The 21079-nt window shown below is 35.1% G+C and overlaps 1 protein-coding gene across 1 annotated transcript in view; it reads left to right on the top strand.

Annotated features, from left to right (window-relative positions):
• Positions 1 to 21079, top strand: part of LOC150078848 (mdm2-binding protein-like) — a 162582-nt gene that overhangs the window by 125909 nt on the left and 15594 nt on the right. The window contains exons 16-17 of the mRNA XM_090382857.1: positions 1128 to 1556; positions 10016 to 10091. Of these exons, the coding sequence (XP_090238983.1) occupies positions 1128 to 1556; positions 10016 to 10091 (505 nt within the window). The remainder of the gene's footprint in view (positions 1 to 1127; positions 1557 to 10015; positions 10092 to 21079) is intronic.

The raw sequence follows: 21079 nt of genomic DNA, 5'->3' as shown, positions 1-21079 counted from the left end.
TAAAGAGTTTATAAAATATTTTGCCATAAATAATAAACAAATAATTTTTTGGGGGATTTTAGAGCTGGACTGTTTGGGGAAGACAGTAAAAATAATTCTGGACTACAAGGAGTTAACCAGTGAAGTTTATTAATTTTAACATTTATTAATTTTGTTTCAAAGTGCACTAAGATATAGTATTGTTATATATCTGGCCTTTCGTGTAAAATTTTATACTGCTGAATTGAAACGGTGCTTTGCTTTTCATCAGTCTGTTGAAATTATACCTGTATTAATTAATCCTGTTAGCTTTTTCATTATTTTTGATGTGAAACATCCTTGGGAGTTACCTACAACTGAGTAAATCTGATCGGTCACGAAAAATGCATCACTGAAGTGACGTCATCCGCGCCTTCCGCCAGAGGCACAAGATCCAGTCCAATAGTTGTTATTTGGTTTTTAGGAGCATTAGCAACTAAGGCCATATTGCTCCGGGGATATGCAGTGGTCATTCCCTGACCTTTCCACATCCTCCGTATTTGGTGGGTCACGGGCTCGAACCCCGGTCTAATCAAGAAGCGTGTACTACGCACTACTGCTTCTGCCCACCTGGCTATGGAGGCACCCCAGTCCAATAGCCTGATTACCCATTTAATTGTAGCCATTTGTTGAAGAGTATGAATGCAACAAACAATACAAGCATTTGTCATATGACTGCAACAATACTGCAAGAACTTAGATCTGATTGTAGCAGTCAGATCTAACTGAATTTCTTTGTACATTAAATTCTATAATCTGTATTATTTAATATGATTGTCAAATATCCTTTGTCTACTTTCATTATAGTAATATTTTTATTATTTTAAATTCCTTAATGCCACTATCTCATTTCATATTAAGTTGGATTTATATGCTATCTTATGTTAATAGTTTTTCAGTGCCATACCTATTCAATTCAAGTTCCCCATGTCTCCTGCTATGCCAACATTAATAGTAAGCAAGCAGATTTTTAAAAAAATTACCATTAAACATTTAAGTAGTAGGTTGTTTTTTTTTTTTTTTAAATGCCTTCTGTAGAAACACAGAAAAATTGCATGTTATTAATGTGCATTCACCTTTCTTTAGATGCATTTTTTTTTTTTTTTTAGTGTTAATTTGGGCACCAAAAGTGAAACTTTGGAAATGCTATGCAACAGAATAAAAGAGCGATGTCTAACTTGTCCAACTGCATCTACATGCAACATTCATCAGCAAGTATCCCAAGATGTTGTGATAACTGTGCCTCAAGATTCATCTAAATTAAACAAACCAAATTTGTGCAGAAACCAAGCAAATAATAAGAGAAAACATAATGAATTATCACAACAAATACTACGCAGGAGTCCACGAAAGCTTGCAAGGAGGCTATTTGATAATAATATTTGTGAAGAAAAACGCACGGACAACAAAAGGATTCCTCTCTTGGTATTAAGGAGAAGTCCTAGAAAACATCCATCAAGTTTACCTCCTTCTCAACCTGTAAGAAGAAGCCCCAGAAAACATAAATCTAGTTTACAGTATGCCTTCTCTCATATTCGGTAAGTTATGTTTTCCCTATTAACATGTTACAGCCATATGATCAGGAAATTATACAAATACAAGCAAACCCCGTATAAGACAGTACTTCTTCAAAATGGTTTCGCTCTAACACAGTTAGAGAACTGCGACAAACCTTGCATAGCATGGTATTTTTGTGCAGGGAAACCCTGCTATTATGTTGGACGTAATTTTTCAACATTTCCATTCTTTTTTGTGAATCCCTGCTGTTAACTCGCTAGTCATTATGCAAAAAAAAAAAATTATTGGGAAATCCTCGTGTTAGGTTCTGTGCTATTGAACTTGTGCTTGTTTGAGACCATAAAAATTGACTTAAAAGCATGCAGTTTGTGACTTTTAAGATTATTTTAGTTTTTATTTGATTGTTTATAAATTTTTCCAGTTATGTATCACTAAACTTTGTTCTTAACAACCACATTGGAATAATTTCTTTGTTGTGATTTAAATTCTAGTTATTACTATTTTTAATAAAAATTAAGTTTCCGATAGGTATAAAAAAATTGGTGTATTTTTGTTAGCTTTTGGAACGTAAATCCCCCTCTTTTTGTATTGATTCTTAGTCCCATATAACACGGTTTCGCACAACATGAGATTTTATAAGAACCTAACTACAGTACACTGTCAAAATAATGGAACATTCTAGTTAATGGCACATTGAGATCAGATGTACAGATGTAAGCATTGTATGTAAGATGTAATGGCACATTGAGATCAGATACAGTGCAGTTGTAAAGTCACGTGATTATTGTATTTATTTATGTTCTCCATTTTGAGAGTGAATTCTGTACTGATATTACGTATTATGCCACTGTTTTACATTTATTTTAAATTAAAAACCGCTCGCTATGGCTGCTAAAATTAATAAACCTCATACAGAGAAGAAAAGAAGAACAACACTAAAGCTTAGTGACAAACTTGATATAATCAAAACTATTACATTAGGTTCACCTGGAAAGTTAATTCATCTACCTATATATATTGTGACCCATGTAAATTGCCTGTGTTCTCTGCTCGATTTGCCTGTTTTGCTGGATGAAAACCCCCAGTTTCTGAGGGAAAAGCCTTACTATCTACTTGAGACAGACTAACTCAGCCACGGAGTGAAAAAAGCCCATAAAACTTCCTTGCATCATCAACAGGATTGGAACCCGGGCCTTTTTTCTACTTGGTGCGGGGAGGAGGTAACAATACCACTGTGCTACCCATGCAGACTAAACTTGATATAATAAAGAAAATAGAATGGGGTATAAGTAGAATATAACATTATATTAATCGTAGAATATAACATTAGATTGTCAACATGTGTATGTTTTTTATGTGCAGTTAATAAAATTGCGTTCTTAATCTCTCTATTTCTTATTTAGCCTCATTATTTCTGCATTAAATATATTAAAAATAAAACTTTCTAAATAACAGAAAAATCAAAATAACAGCACCTTGAACCCCCGAAGGTGCCGTTATTCTGAAAGTCTACTGTATCATGTTATACGAGGGTTACCTGTACAGCACTTCATAATTTGTAGCATTGATTTTGATTTCTAAATAATAATTTTAAAAAAATTTTTATTATTTTTTTTAATTTAGAAATCACATGACAGAAAAACACTAGATTGTCTTCTGGTGTTTTTCTATTATCTTAATCAGATAGTAATCCTGGGTGGGTTGAAAAAATAACACGGTTTTTTTTATTTTACATTTATTTCAAAATATAAATAAAAAAATTTTGACATCATTTGCTAATGATCACTAATAAATAAATGTCTCTTTATATTCAGTACTGCCACTAGTTTTGTTCAGAAGAGTTTACACCTTTCATTATAAATGTTTTACATATACAGTAAAAAAATTTTTGGCACACAAAAATTTAGCTTCTTCACTGATGTACACTGATGGACAGAAATTAATGTATAAATTACTAAATTGCATTAGTTTTCAAATTTAATGTAATGCACTTATGGCCTTTTTAGGCCTCTGACTGCAGGAATTTAATCATACATATTGGGGAATGCTTAAAGGCATCATTTTAATGCACAGTAATCTCATTAAGAGGGCAAACCAAGTTTGCAATACTGCATCATTACTGTAATATCTCATATTGTGAAATCCTTCACGAGTTGCCTAGTCTACCAAATAAGTAACACTTCCCTGATAGAGAAGACTGTTGTTACATATTCTCAGTTTGGTGCCACCACACAGACAACACTGTTTCAGGATTTTCACAATATGAGAGATGCCACAAGGTTTTCAAATTTAGCATGATGCATTTATGGCCTTTTTAGGCCTCTGACTCTGGGAATTTACTAATACATATTGGGTAGGGCTCAAAGGCATCATTACTAGAACATCTCATTTAGTGAAATTAGGTAATTCAAGATTGGCAACATGTGAATAATTTCACATCTCATAGTGAAATTGGGTAGCGCTAGACTGCAACTTTTGAAGGATTTTAGCATAAGATGTTACAGTAACCTATGTACATTCGTTAAGAATTTTCTCCTGCATCATTCTTTTCAAGTTTGACATCAAAACTCTCTCTCTACGATTTTCTTTTGGGAAGAAGTAGTACTACAAGGAGTACCAAACTTTTTGTACTTGTAATAGATTCTATTACAAAGGAACTCCCAAATATTGTTGACTCTTACCTATATGCTAATGATTTTTCTATTTCAGTACAGATAAGCTGCTAGGACAGCTTAATTCCTGTCAATGATATACAGGAATTTTGCCGGCAGGATCAAGGAGGCAATTATCCCATTGTATGAAGCAGTGATTAGAACTGTTAGTACTGCATACAGGCGTGGAACCCTCATTTTAGGAAGGATGTAGATCTATTAGAATGGGTGCAGAGAAGAGCAGCGTGGTTGGTCAGGGACACAAAGGGTACCTTACCAAAAAAAAAAAAGACTTTGGTTCTGAAAATTGCAGCATCTGGAAACTAGGCACCTGTGAGGAGACTTGAATGGATCGAGTAAATTAAATGCCGGTGGCATCATAACTCTTGCTCAGAAGACACACATAGGGGACATAAATTAAATTGAAAGAAGATGGTTGCAGGATAGTGAAAATTTTGCTTTCAGCCAGAGAGTAATTGATTGTTACTCTCTGAAAAAACTTCCATCTAGTTTTGTGAAATGGATGGTGTGAATAAATTGTGAAATGGCTAGTGTGAATAAATTGTGAAATAGATTGTATGAATAAATGTGAAATGGGTGGTATGAATAAATTAAGGGATAGACAGATTACACTACTCTGTTTTGAAAAAAATTCACTGTTTTCTCAGAAAAGGGTGTTTCTTCTATTATTCATTAGAATTTCTTCTATTAGAGTCATTTATTCTAATGCTGATTTCAAAAATGACTTCCATTTGTTTCCATCAGATCAGATTTCTTCAAAAATCATGAAAGAAAATTTGATTTTTCACAAATTTTTATTAAATTTTGCAGAATTTGTGCACTGAAATTATAACAAAATGCTACTTTTATCAGACTTTTATGTTTAAATACATGTTGAAAATACTATTAAAAAGGGCAGTGTGATAAAAAGTTCACAAAACACTCACCTCTCATTTTAAAAACTGATCTATGATGGGTAAAATTTTTGTTTATTTGATTTTCTTGCAATTTGCAAGAAAATCAAATTACAGTCCCTCTTCAGCATCCAGCAATAGTCAGCCATCATGTTGACCTTCCACCTCCCCTTATCTCCATTTCATTATTGTCTTGGTGAGACATTACACCCTGTTATTCACTAATACTTTCTAGATTTTCTGGGGAGTGGTCAATGTGGGAGTGTAAAAAATGTACCTTGATATTCTTATTCTTTGCATTGTATCCCTCTACGTTAAGTAAGCAAAAGTAACATCACAGTGGTTTGTAGGCATCCGCCAAATCATGGGAATTGCAAATGGCATAGCCTTCTTTTTACCATTTTTCCCAATTACCAATCTCGATGCTTCAACATTGGTTCGGCAAACTTTATATAGAGCCCATTGTTTATCTTGCTCACCAAGTTTCCTCCAAAATAAGCACAATACACATTTTTTACAAATTCTGTAATATCCTGTTTTTGCTTGAGGACTACATAATTTCCACAAATATAACAAAATAAGTTTGGATTGTTCAAACACTTACATGAAGGCATTTACTTACTTTTCAGCACAAGTTTGACATGATAACCTCAAAAATAAACTGAGCTCACACTGATAAACATTGCTGCATGAAGCTCTCAAGGTCAAGAAACAAATAACTGAAGGCAAGTATTGCCAACATATGAAGGTTTAGCATTTACCCCTAACTTAATACATTAAGTAATACAACTTATGATATCAACTTAAGTGATTTGTGAAAAAATGGTATGTACTAGAAAAAAAACGAATAACATTTCTGAAATCAACATAAAAAACTGAGTTAAAAACAGCTATTAACTTACAAATGTCAAAAACCATGCAGATTGGTGTTATTAGTGCAGATGGATGGATGCTGTATAAGCTTGCTTTTTCACATCATTTGCCACTACTAAAACTAATAATACTGTTTCCTTCTCAGGATATGAGATCTATTCAATGTTACTTATAGATATACCTAAATAAAATACAAAACTGGGCAGTGCCCAATGGTTATTGTCTTTCACAACAGAAAACAGTTCCAATTCACTTTTTCAGACAATGTAATTTCACACAGATCCTGAACTTTGGATCTTTAATCATACCATGCCAATCATCAATAACATCAGATTTTTAGGATTAATCCTTGACGGTAAGTTAAATAGCACATTAAATTTATACATATTACTTGTCTCTAATAGCTAAAACATATTAGAGCTTTCTGTTCTGACTTGGGTAGCAGACCTTACCTCCCTATATCACTTATACAGGGTTTCACAAAAATACTCGGCATAACTTCAGGAATGAGTTCCTCATATGTAGACAATAAAAATATTTTGTATCAACATAGTTCCGAAAATGCTTGGTTTCCGAGTTTTGAATCTGTCTATGACATTTAACTGTTCACATCACCTTATAGTAATTGTTCAAAATGTACACCTTCTGCCTGAATACAGACCTCACATCGACGTCTCATGGACTCGTAAAGCCAAATTCCTGGCATGTTTTGTATTGTCTCACAACCTGCCACAATTCGATTGCGGAGAGTTTCCACATCAGCTACCGGAGTCGAATACACCAATGACTTTAAATGGCCCCAAAAGAAGAAATCTAGTGGGGCCATTTAAAGTTTTGCATTAATCTTATATTCGTTTTAATTTATAGTATAGCATAGCATAAAATAGCAGTCGAAGACAATACAGAGGTTGACAGGGTTGTTAATGAGACTAATGACAGTACGCTGCTGCAACAGGATCTAGAAAAGTGAGAGCTAGGGCTGAGAGGTGGCAATTGAAGTTTAACATATCAACTGTGTGATACTACACTGACAGTGGTAGAGAGGGAAAAGGACCTGAGGGTAATTGTGCAGGCAGATATGAAGTTTTCTGAGCAGTGCAGACAGTCTGCAAGAGTAGCTCATGGTGTCTTGTCAGTGATATGCACGAATTTTTCTAGCAGGGATAAGGCGGTGATTATCCCCTTGTATAAGGCAAAGGTCAGGCCACACCTTGAGTACTGTATACAGTTTGGAGGCCTCATTTTAAGAGGGATGTAGAGCTGTTGGAAATGAATACAGAGAAGGGCAACAAGATTAGTGAATGGAACAAAGGGTTGTTCTTACGAAGAAAGGCTTAAGTTTTGCAAATTAGTGTCTGGAGACTAGGCACTTGCGAGGTGATCTGATTGAGGTGTATAATGCCTTGAATGGTTTGAGCATGCTCGGTGCTGATGGCATTCTTTCTCTTGCTCAGAATAATCACCTGAGAGGGCATAAATTCAAATTGAGGAAAGACAGTTGTAGGATAGATGTGCAGAAGTTTGCCTTTAGCCAGCGGGTGGTTGATTGCTGGAACAAACTTCCATCTGTCGTTGTAGAAGTTGATAGCTTAAACAGATTCGAGGTAGGACTAGACAAACATTTGGAGCGGGTGGATGAGTGAAATGAGAAGGGGGGTGTGTGGGTTTTTTTTTTTTTTTTTTGTCTGATGCTATATAAGCTTGCCTTCTTGCAGCATGTGCCCTTGCTAATGCTAATATGGAGGTGTTCAACGTAGCATATTGAGGTAAATTTCTCTTACTTTCTACAAATTTCAAAAATCAAAGAATTTTTTTTAAAAATTGCAAAATGGTCATGAAAAAAAACTCATTGTTACTTTTTTTCATGTGATAATATCATTTATCTCTGTTTACATAGCACCTGATTGAATTTCATCAACTTCTAGATCAGAAATCGAGAACAGCATTTCCCAAACTGTGTTCTGTGAAAAATCGTAATTAATAATTTTAAAAAAATAATAATAAAATAAATTTTGCATATATGTAGCGTGCACCACTTTCGTATCATAATTTTTAATTTTTTTTTTTTTTTTTTTTTTCAGTTATTAATAATAATCAAAAGGCTAATAATCAAATACACCATGGAACACTTTATTTTGGCCAGCTTTTCATAGAGAAGTATGCATAGAGGTAATGACATCTACGAAAAAGTAGCAATGTAGTGATCTAATATGCCATTCATATGCGATTTAGCCTGGAGTACACAGGTTGAAGGAGAGGGGGGAAGCGAACCGATATCATAACTAAACTCACTTCCTTGTATGGTGCCTCCGTAGCCAGGTGGGCAGGAGCAGTAGTGCGTAGCACACGCTTCTTGATTAGACCGGGGTTCGAGCCCATGCCTACCAAATACGGAGGATGCAGAAAGGTCAGGGAATGACCACCGCATATCCCCGGAGCAATATGGCCTTAGTTGCTAATGCTCCTAAAAAAAAAAAAACTTCCTTGTATAAATCTTTTTTGATAATTATCAGTATTTCGAAATATTATTATTAATGACCATGGATTTGTGAATGAAAAAGGGAACTTTAAAATGAGAAGCAAGTACTTCTAGTATTTCAACTGTGGTCGATGAAAACGAACACAGTATTGTCACACTTCAAAGTTAGGATGAATAATCGCAGCCTTTTGTTCCCCAAAAATCCGAAGTGAAAAAACAGGAACCAACTAATAAAAGACCAAAATGAAAGTATGGTGGCAGTTATTTGAATTTTGGCTTTACATGTGTTGGAAATAAAGATGCTCCTGATGCACAGTGTGTCATATGCAATAAAATATTAGCAAACAGTTCTTTGGCTCCTGCTAAACTTCTGTTTCGTAAGTGTTCCGTAAATATATTTTGAGATGAAAAAGTGTTTTGTGACTAAAAAAAGTTTGTGAAATGCTGATCTGGAAGTTGATGAAATTGAATCAGGTGCATATCCAAAGAATTTATTCAGTGTTGGCTTTTAAGTCGAAATTGGATAATAGAACTTAATAAATGCATTTCTTCAGCTTTCAAAGCTATTTTTTGATCGCCATCTATTAGAAACCATGTCTACGTTATTTGGAAACACCAATAAGATAAAGCAGCGCCTACTTGGATATTTCTAATCTCGTGCATAAATGGACACATTCTTTGAAACAAACTTCAAAATGTACATAGAAGTTTGTATTGCAGGTAGCCCACACATGATAAGCATATATATGCATACTCACAAAAGGGCTGAATTTTTTTATATTTTTAATGTACTGTTTCTGAAAAAATTTATATTTGTTTTGGATGATGAAGTTGTAGATTTAGCTGAAATTTAATTGACAACAAAATAAGTGTCTGTGAATGAAAGTACTATGTGGTACCACATAGTACTTTCATTCACAGACAGTACTATGTGGTACCAATTAACAGTGACTTGTCAAAAAAGGGGGGGGAAAGTATCTGTATTCAAAAGTAGAAAAATTAAATGGTCATAATGTTCTAATGTAGAAAAGAAATATACTTCATCTTATGTTAAATTACCTTTTCCAACTGCCTCATTAAAGTTGGGAAAAATTGCTTGTAAATTTGTTAAATATGTCACCACCATTTTAGAGAAGAAAGTCCATGTTAATCATGATCTAAAATAAAAGAAAAGAGGTAGTCCTGAGAGAACTTTTACAAGCTATTAAAACGTCACAGATTCTATTAAAAAACACTTTTCAAGTTGCCAAAAAGATAATACTAAATAAAATACAGTCAAACTTTGAACGCCTTGAGTTTTTTGATGAAATTATTCACTTTTTTGAGGATGTCTACTAATACTCTTTCACTAAAGTCAAGAGGACACACATTACATTACTGTCTTCTTGACTTCAGTGAAAGAATATTAAATGGAAACCACTCCATTTGTAGAGGAAATATATATCTCAATTTATTTAATTATTTCAACATTTTAGCTTATTGTGTTTGTACACACTGGTTTCCATCATTCAGCTGATATAAATTCACATTAAATGTATCCTCTTATTCTTTCTTTTTAATAGAAGTGGTGGTGTGAAGGAAATTGAAAAGGCAAAAGCAGTTTTAAAATTTGATGAATTATCGGAAACCCACAAAATGGTAAGTAACACAGAAAAAAAGAAAAAATAATTACTCTACATTTTTCTGCCATGAAATATATGATTACTGGTAGTTAATAATTGTCAATACCTAGTCCTGTTAATGAATTTTTCTTTTTATAAAAAAAATAAAAACCATAAAAAGTAAGACAGAAATGAATACCACTCAATTTGCACATTCCAGGGAATTTTTTTACATGCTGTTTGTTACATAAACACTATATACAAAAATCTCTTGCTTTGCAAAGTACAGTACATTAATGGGATGAATTTCAATCCTGAGTAGATTTTTTTTTCCACTTCTCATGAGTTATTTCAAATCTAAAATTCAAAATCAGTGGTGGGCCAAACTTGATCTTGATGTGGCTCTAACCACACACTTAACTAGAGGTGGGTACAGTAAACACTATATGGCAATTTTAAAATACGTAGTTGCTTCTGCATCTTGGTGTTTTACCATTTCAGATCATGGGTACTTTCATTTTATAACTCCTGTCCCTCAACTTAAAAGATATTTCACAGTACAGACACTGAGGTTAAGCTAATTTTCTTCATAAAAGAAATGCTGGTTTAAAATACTCACAGATTTAATCACTCATTTTGGACAAAGTAGTTATGGTTTAAATTTAAGTCCGAGTAGTTCTGGTTTAAATATTCTTGCATTTTCATAAGTATTGAAATTTTCTACTTGGAAACCTTACGTGAAATAGACATAAACCATGTTTCTTATTTTAACCATACTACTGTTATGCAGGGTTACTATTCTTGCATGAAGAAATCTGAATACAGCAAAGGTCTATTATTATAAATATAATTAACAATAAGATGTCTCTATAACAATAATTTTGTGCAGGCAGATATGAAGTTTTCTGAGCAGTGTAGACGGTCTGCAAGAGTAGCTCATGGTGTCTTGTCAATGATGTACAGGAATTTTTCTAGCAAGGATAAGGAGGAGGTGATTATCCTCTTGTATAAGGCAATGGTCAGGCTACACCTTGAGTACTGTATACAGGTCTGGAGGCCTCATTTTAAGAGGGATGTAGAGCTGTTGGAATGAGTGCAGAGAAGGGCAACAAGATTAGTGAATGGAACAAAGGCTTAAGTTTTGCAAATTAGTGTCTGGAGACTAGGCACCTGCGAGGTGATCTGATTGAGGTGTACAAAGCCTTGAATGGTTTGAGCATGTTCAATGCTGATGGGATTCTTCCTCTTTCTCAAAATAATTGCCTGAGAGGGCATAAATTCAAATTGAGGAAAGACGGTTGGTAGGACAGATGTGCGGAAATTTGCCTTTAGCCAGCGGGTGGTTGATTGCTGGAACAAATTTCCATCTGTCCTTGTAGAAGTTGATAGCTTAAATAGATTCAAGGCAGAACTTGACAAACATTTGGAGCAAGTGGATGGGTGAAATAAGGGGTTTATTTTTGGCTGATGTTATATAAGCTTGCTTTCTTGCATCATGTGCCTTTGCTAATCTAATCATTTTTACTGTATTGTTAGATATAATGAGATATAATAAGAATGATGCCAATTTACCATTTTTGGTAATTCACTATGTCCAAATACATGCTTATGCACTTAACTAACCTGTTATGTTTAGTTATTGTTAGTTTAATAACATTGTATGTAGGGAAACTCTCTGATAATGTAAAATATTATATTATTATAAAACTTTTCACAATAACGAGTGCTTTAAAGTACAGCAGTAATGTAATTTTTCATGTGCATGTTGCAAATATGGGCCCATTGTTTAATTTTAAGCATTGCTAATGCTACTTGGCAGATTCTGTTAGTTTTTGTTTGTCAATGTTATAAAAACAAGTTTATGAATTGCAGCATGGGAAAGCATAAATATATCAGCTGTTAGCATTCAAATTTTGTGTTTAGATTTTGAAAATAATTCTTAAAATTTCATATCACATCACAGTTTATACATGTACAGATTTTTCTTTTATCCATAATATGTGTACCTTACTACAATTTAGTGATACTAATTTGTTGTGTTACCTCCAAAAGATAATGTTTGCATGTGCTTATACATGGCAGTAATGTTGGTGAGGATTAGCATGTTCAGCCTTGTCTGTCTGCTTCCCACCTTTCTCAATAACAGAAAAACAGTCATAGTTTGAGGATGTGTAGAGTATGCTTATCTATTTCATATTTTCTGTAAGTATTGTTAAATATTGTTAAAATATTTAAGCAGAAGCAAAGGATGTGTCTGAATCACACTAACGATTTCTGCTACTTGTGTTTGGGTGGTATACAATGAAAACTCAGAGGAAGAAAATCTGTGTTATTAAACATACATATTCTTTGTGCTTTAATTATAAGATTGGTGATCAGAACAAAACTTGTGCTCCATATTACACACACCACAAATCTGAGGATGTGGCTAACTGGAAAAATTAAAAGTATGACTTATGCAGTTACTTATAGTGTGTCAAGAACCAGGCAGCCACATTGATAATTGCTATTTCTGTGACAAAAGTATCAGGGACATCCAGCAAAAGCAAGCATAGCATCAAATCTCCTCTTAGCATATCAGAGAGTCTTATAATGGGGGATTTTAATTTCCCAGATATTGACTGGAATTTGTGGATTGGTCACTCGCACACTAGCAAGGCTTTTGTGGATTTATTGGATGATTGTTTTCTACCTCAGCATGTTCGTGAGGCAACAAGAGGGAGCAATACTCTTGATCTGATTATCAGTAGTGATTCTTCATGCATTAAGAATCTGCAGATAAATGAACCACTAGGTGGCAGTGATCACAGTGTGTTGAAGTGGGATTTACTCAAGGAGGTAACTACCATCAGAGGTAAAGGGAAGGGTTTTTGTTTTCGTAAAGGCGACTATGATGGTCTGAGACAGTATTTAAATTCTATACAGTGGAACCAACTGATGATGTTACCAACAGCAAACTCAAAATGGGAAGCATTCAAGGAACTAATCTTGGAGGCTACCAGGCTTTACATACCAACTAAGAAATATTGTTTCAAGGTTTAGGCCTAAATGGTTGTCAGATGAACTAATGAGACATGTGGCAGAGAAGAAAAATGCATGGAATACATACAAATTAATGGGTGACATGGAAGCCTATGATAGATATAAGTTGGTCTGTAACCAAGTCACAAAGGAGATTAGGCAGGCAAAGGCAGACTACGAAAAATCCTTGGCAAAGGATGCAAAGAAAAACAGAAAAGAGTTCTTTACCTATTTAAACTCAAGAAGGAAAGGGATGAATCAGATTGGTCCACTGGATATTGATGGTTCAACAGTTGAGGATCCTGCTCAGGTGGCTAACAATCTAAACGAGTATTTTGCATCTACATTCACGCATGAGGAGTTATTCAGGAAGGAGAATGATGTAGGTAAAGTAAACATTGGCAGTGAGCTGGATGATTTTGTAATAACTGAGAGGAAAGTGGAGGAGAGATTGTTGAGGATAAACATAAAAAAGGCACCTGGGGTGGATGGGATCTATCCAGTTATATTAAAGGAGGCAGCAAAGGAAGTAAGCAAACCCCTAGCCATAATTATGAGAGCTTCTTTGGACTCAGGGGAGGTACCCATAGACTGGAGATGTGCAAATGTAACCCCAATTCACAAAGGAGGATCAAAGGCTGACACAAGTAATTATAGACCTGTTAGTTTAACTTCTGTTCCAGGTAAATTAATGGATGCACTGGTTAAAGAAGCACTGCAGGATCATCTAGACAAGAATTCAGTTATAGCTCAGACGCAGCATGGTTTTGTTAAGGGCAGGTCTTGCCTGACCAATTTGATTGGATACTATGATGTAGTCACAAAAGAACTGGATGCAGGGAATAACTTTGATATTATATATTTGGATCTTAGAAAGGCTTTTGATACTGTTGCACATGGAAGATTGCTGCACAAATTGGAGCAGTGTGGCATTGGAGGCAAATTGCTGCTATGGATAAGAGGATGGTTGAGTGGCAGAAGACAGAGACTGGTAATCAATGGACACTGTTCAACGTGGACTAATGTTATTAGTGGAGTTCCTCAGGGTTCAGTGTTGGGTCCGTTGTTGTTTGCGGTGTTTATGAATGATATTGATGATGGGATATCAAGTTTAATGCCTTTTCATAATCCACAAATGCCAGGCATAATGGTGTTTTATATTCATTTGCTTTCTCCATTAGCTGTGATATTACGTGAAGGTGATCCATAGTTGAGAATCCTGTCCTAAAGCCAGCTTGCTCTTTCGGTTGATTCTCATCAAGTATTCTTTCTAATCTGTTAGTAATGACCCTTGTGAACAACTTGTAGATGTGGGATAACAAGCTAATTGGTCTATAATTTCCGATTTCTGGTTTATCTCCTTTCTTATGCAGCAAAACTATGATTGCATTATTCCACTGCTTAGGCATCACACCTTTTCTAATGCACTTTGTGAAGAGCCTTGCCAGTTTTTGTGTTATGTCTCTTCCTCCCAATTTTAACAACTCTACAGTAACTTCATCTTCCCCCGGGGCTTTCTGATTCTTCATTTTCTTCAATGCATGTTCTACCTCATCAGGAAGAATATTGGGTATGTCGTATGTGTTGCTACTTTGCAATCCATCTTCCCCACTGCTGGCATCATTCCCCTGCTCCTTGTATAATTCTCTATAGTAGTCTTCTGCTATTTGAATTATGCCTTCTCTGCTGTTTATAAGTACACCATCGCTATTCTTCAGTTTCAGTATCATTTGTCTTTCTGTATTACTGCTCATGGCTGCTAATTTAAATCCTTTGTTTTCCCTTAATGCTTGTTCTACTTTTCTTGTGTTAAATCTTCTTATGTCCTCTCTGAGTCTCTTTCTAATGGCTTTGCATAACTCAGTATACTCAATTTTCTCCCTGTCAGTGTTTTTCTTGCTTTTCATTTGTCGTCTTTGGTTCATCATGACAAGTGTTTCTTGACTAATTTTTTCTTCTTTGGATTTCTTTTTCCCTATAGGTTTCTTGGGCTTTATCACTTTCAAAAAGTTGTAATATTCCTCGTCGATATCTTGGTCCTCAGCAGTCTGCAGAAGCTCATACTTGTTCTTAAGTTCCAGTACATACTGCTTTTTCCTCCTCTTCTGTTATCTCAAAGACCTTTGTATTATTTACTCGAGTCAGTTTTTTCCTTTCCTTTCCTACATCTATATCAAGTGTACATCTTACCATTCTGTGATCACTTCCAACATTTACCTTATTCAGGACGGTAACATCATTCACAATATATCTTCTGTTAGTGAGGATGAAGTCGATTTCATTAGTAGTTAATCCATTTGGACTCTTCCATGTCCACTTTCTGTTCACCCTTTTCTTGAAAAAAGTGTTCATTACTGACAGTCCTTGAGATTCTGCAAATTCCACAAGTCTTTCACCTCTTTCATTTCTTTCACCAATTCCAAAATTTCCTATAGTTCCCCTTTCTGCGCTGTTTTGTCTTTTTCCAACCTTAGCATTGAAGTCCCCCATAATAATAGTGTAGTGGGTTTTCTGCTCATCTAGAAGACTCTCAATTTCAGTGTACATTTCTTCAACCTCTTCATCATCATGGCTCGATGTTGGTGCATAAATCATTATAATCTTTAGCTTGTACCTCTTAGAAATCTTGAGTATTAGTCTTGACACCCTTGGTGATGTACTTTTGAATTCCAAAATGTTGTTTTTAAGATCTTTATGGACCAGAAACCCAACTCCACCTTCACTCCTTTCAATGTTTCCATTGGTGTACAGCAGATTTCCACTTGATAAACTTATAAGTGATTCATTTCTTCTTCTTGTTTCAGCCAAACCGATGATATTCCAATTCACATTTTCTAATTCCTTTTCCAGTTCTAATATCCTGTCTTCATCGATGAGTGTTCTTACGTTATAACAGGCCAAGTTCAGTTTCCGTGCATGGCAGCCTGGTCGTACCCAGAGATTCTTAGCACCCTCTGCTTCCACTCTAATCCTCTCGCTGCCGTAAGAGGGAGAGTGAAAGCTGCTGGGGACTGAGGGCCATTTGTTTCGTCGTGCTTTCATATTGCTGGAGGGTTTGGTCTTTTCCTCTTCACGCTGACCAGGCGTCTTGAAGAGACATCATATGCCTCTACTAATGCTAATATCCTCACCTGTTCCACATAATGATACTAGACCCCCAAAACCATAAGATAAAAGAAGCAGTGGTGAATATAGCAAGGATTTCTTGCATTACAGACTTTGCCAGGCTGTCCACTTCAACAGATTTGGATTGTTAACCAGAAAATTATAATGTACCACAATTAAGCAAAAAGAGTTGAATGACTTAATTATTGATTCTAACTTATCTAAAGAACAAGCAGAACTTTTGCTTCTATGTTAAAATAGTGAAGGTTACTTGAATCAGGAAAAACTTCACAAAGTATTGTCAAAATATTTCATTATGAAAGACAGTATGTGTTTCTGTAACAATATTAATGGTCTTGTGAACAAACTAGGACTTGAACACAATCCTATGAATGGCATATATTTATTGATGCCTCAGAATTAAGTTTAAAGCAGTTTTGCTGCACAACGGAAATGCAGTCCCATCAGTTCTCATGCTTTGTGCTGTGTAGGTTGAAAAAAAAATATATATATGGAGGTACATCCAAGATCCAGAATGCAGTAAAGTACCAAGACTGCTTGGAATGTCTGTGGTGATCTTGAGCCAATTGTATTACTCACCGATCTACAGGGAGGTTTCACAAAATAGTGTTGTTTTCTATTTTTGTGGGACAGTCATTCGTGCAACAGAAAAACATTATACAGTTGTGCCCTCATATCCCCTGATTCAGTATCCACTTATTCAGTTACCCGCAGTTGACCATGGGAAAAAAAACTAAAAAAACTTAACACATACTACTCGCGTGTCCAATACAATGTTTTCCTTTATTTTTTACAATGTCATGTATGGAACTTTTGAATAATTTCAAGTTTTTGTTTAATTTGAAAGCACAACTCTTGCGTTTGCCCATCATTTTCGTGATTTCTAAACAAAAAAAAAAAAAAAAAATTGACATCCCTGACATAAATAACGAAACAAAATTTGTCCTTTTGCAGTGCAAAACACAACAATCAACACGACACACTAAATCAGTGGTTTTCAGCCAGGGTGTCGTGCCACCTTAGGGTGCCGCAACAGTATTCCAGGGGTGCCACTTAATTTCGGTTTAAGTTACTTAAACTTATTATTCTTTTTTTAATTTATATGTTTATTTCATTATAAAAAGGTGTACAGTATCTTTTTAATTTTGTGGTGATCTATAATTGGTGTTTACTTAGTACCTCTATATAAAGAATAAAATTATTATATACTGTATGTATATAATTTGTATTATGAAATGTAATTTTTATAATTATATTATTGTAATAACTATCATATAACATACCGTATTTCCCCATGTATAAGACGCACCCTTTTTCGAAAAATTTGGGGTCTAAAAACTGGGTGAGTCTTATACAGTGGTTGTAGATTTTTTTACTTGCATTTCCCGCTTTTTTGCACTTGTTGTCTTTGCGCTCATTGTTTCACACTTGTTACTGGTATATTAGGGTACGTTTTGCCACGTTCTGCCCAGAAATGGCTCAGAAAAGATTTTCGTACAGTGCTGAATTCAAGTTAAAAGTGATCCAGTTTGCAAAAGTGAATGGAAATTGTGCTGCTGAACGTAAGTTTGGTCCTCCTCCAACTGAGAAAATGATCCGAGACTGGCTACGGAAAGAAGAAATCCTACTGAAAATGCCATGGCAGAAGAAGGCCATGAGAGGCAAGTGAGCAAAATGGCCTGATTTAGAGAGGGAATTGAAGATATGGATTGAAGAGCAAAGGGCAGTTGGAATTCCTAAGTCCACAAAGATGGTTCAGCATGAGGCAAGAAGAATTTCTGATGAAAACGAAGTTACTGATTTCAAAGGAGGACACAATTTGTGCTTCAGGTTCATGAAACGGAATGGACTAAGCATGCGTACATGCACCAGACTTGCCCAAAAGATGCCTGAAAGCTATGAGCATAAGGTCCTTGAATTTCATCATTTTGTCATTCAATGTCGGAAGACATATCAGTTTGAGTTGGGACAGATTGCAAATATGGACGAAGTCCCCTCCCTTCAATTTGATGTCCCAAGTAACAGAACTGTTGATAAGAAGGGGGTGAAAACTGTAACTGTGAAGACAAGTGGACATGAAAAGAGCCGTTATACAGTTGTTCTAGCTTGTTGTGCCGACGGAACCAAGCTGCCTCCTATGCTGATTTTCAAACGCAAAACAATGCCAAAAGAAGACATTCCTCAAGGAGTGATTGTCCACATTCATGACAAGGGTTGGATGGATCAGGATGGGATGAAGAACTGGTTTGAGAAAGTTTGGAGCAGGAGACCAGGTGGGCTCTTACGCAAACCTGCCCTACTGGTGCTTGATCAGTTCAGGGCACACATAACAAAAAACACAAAGAAAATTGCTGCAGAGCAAAAAACAAAACTTGCCGTCATACCTGGAGGCTTGACATCTCAGCTCCAACCACTTGATGTCAGCATTAACAAACCCTTCAAAGCTGTCATGAGAGACAATTGGAACCAATGGATGAAGTCTTCTGGGGACAATTTGACACCAGCAGGAAGAGTGAAGAAACCAACTATAGGAGAAGTTTGTACCTGGGTGAAAAGATCCTGGGATAATATCAAGATTGAGATCATTGTCAAGTCATTTAAGAAGTGTGGCATTTCAAATGCCATAGATGTAACTGAGGACAAGGCAATATATGAAGACTAATTTGTCATCAGACACAGATGAGGACAAGCTAATGGATGGGAGTTTTGACAGTGATGAGGAGTTCTATGAATTTTATGATGAATAAAACTTGAGTTCAATAACTTTATGTAATACATTTTTTTTTTTTTTTTTTCAAATTTTGGGCCCCAAAATTAAGGTGCGTCTTATACATGGGAAAATACGGTATATATGTTTTAATATTATATATATATATATATATATATAACAGTTAAGAAGAAAAATAAGCAGAAAAAGGAAAATAACAAAAGTTATAGTATGTCTAATGCTCCAAAATGTGTAGTGCAGCAGTAGAGGAAGCAAAAGGATATAAATAATGTGTGGTTTGTAGAATAAATAAAGTGTCTGTGAAAATGGAAATGAAACGTACAAGAGAAGTTTAAGGGAAAGTAGAAAGTGGAAGTGAAGTAGTGGTTAAACAGGTGAAAGAATTTGAAAAACCTATTGCAAAAAGGAATATATAAGTAAATAAATAAATAACACTATATTCAGATATGGGAGGGCAATTTTAGCAAGAGGTCAAATCAGGGGATGGCAAATATGCAAAATCTGAATATAGTAGATGAAAATGAAAATATGATACATATCTCATATCTGAAGGGCGCCTCCATAGCCAGGTGGGAAGGAGAAAAAGTGCATAGCACACGCTTCTTGATTAGACCGGGGTTCAAACCAAATATGGAGGATGCGGGAAGGTCAGGGATTGACCACCGCATATCCTCGGAGCAATATGGCCTTAGTTGCTAATGCACCTAAAAACCAAATAACAACAACAACAACAATCATCTGAATATAGTGTTGTTTATTTATTTACTTATATATTCCTTTTTCTTTTTTTTTTTTCTCCTCAGTCCCAGTTCATTTTTGCACTAGGTTTTTCAAATTCTTTCACCTGTTTAACCACTACTTCACTTCCACTTTCTGCTATCCCTTAAACTTCTCTTAGTTCAGGCACCTTGTGTACATTTCATTTCCATTTTCACAGACACTTTATTTATTCTACCACACATTATATATATATATATATATATAACCTTTAGCCTTTGTTACAACCACTAGTTTCTGTGGACATTCTCCGCCCTTCTTTTTTTTTTTTTTTTTTATGTCCTCCAATATATATACAGAGGAAGAATTGGATCAAACAGACAGAAAATTGAGTAGATTGAGTAGGGGTGCTACAAACTGCATATAACACGGCATTTTTGAGCTTTTGTGTGGAGGAAAAACCTGCTATTCTGTTGAATATGTAATTTTTCAACATTTGCATTCTTTTTTGTGAATTCTCACTGTTAACTCGCTAGTCTTTATGCAAAAAAAAAATTATTGGGAAATCCTTGCATTTTATTTTGTTGAGAAATCCCTGTGTTACATTCTGTGCTATTGAACTTCTGCTTCTTGTTTGAGACCATAAAAATTTGTGACTTCGAAGCGTGCAGTTCATAACTTTTAAGGATTTTGTAAGGTTATTTTGGTTTTTATTTGGTCGTTTATAAATTTTTCCGGGTATGTATTACTAAACTTTGTTCTTAAGAAGCATATTGGAATAATTTCTTTGTTGTGAATTAAATTCCAGCCCTAAATTATAGCTAAGGAAATTAGGCATAATTTGGGTAACTACCGATTTATTTAAAGAATGGATTCTAAATTGTTGTTCCAGCTGTGGAAAACTATTTAAAGCGAAAAAATTTAGATTTCAAAGTTTTATTACTATTGGTTAACATGCCAGGCCATCCAAAACATTTAAGTTATCCAAAATGTTGAAGTAATGTTCCTACCACCTAATACAACTTCTTTAATTCTGCCATTAGATCAAGGCATTATTCTACCTTTAAAACTCATTACATCAGAAAATCGTTACAATACATTTTGGAAAAAATTGATTCCGAATCTATTGAAGTGATAGAGGCATGGAAACATTTTTCAGTTGTGGACTGTATGGGAATCATAGCTTTATCGCTCAAAGAAGTAAAACTGTCAACACATGCGTGTTGGAAAAATGTATGGCCAGAGTCAGTTCATTTAGGAAATATGGTCCAACCAGCAGAAAACAGAATCAGTGCAATTATAAAACTTGCTAAGTCAGTAGGAGGGGAAAGTTTTGATGATATGACTACTGAAGATGTTCATGAATTACTGGTAGAAAAAGAGGCTGGCAAAGCGGATTTGGTCATTGGAGGTAAACCAAATCAATTCAGAGG

Source organism: Mastigoproctus giganteus, chromosome 10 (assembly GCF_048544385.1).
Source record: "Mastigoproctus giganteus isolate SK-2022 chromosome 10, ASM4854438v1, whole genome shotgun sequence".
Classification (NCBI taxonomy): Eukaryota; Metazoa; Arthropoda; class Arachnida; order Uropygi; family Thelyphonidae; genus Mastigoproctus; species Mastigoproctus giganteus.
Note: the sequence above shows the minus strand (reverse complement) of the source record. Positions and strands in the feature narration are given on the sequence as shown.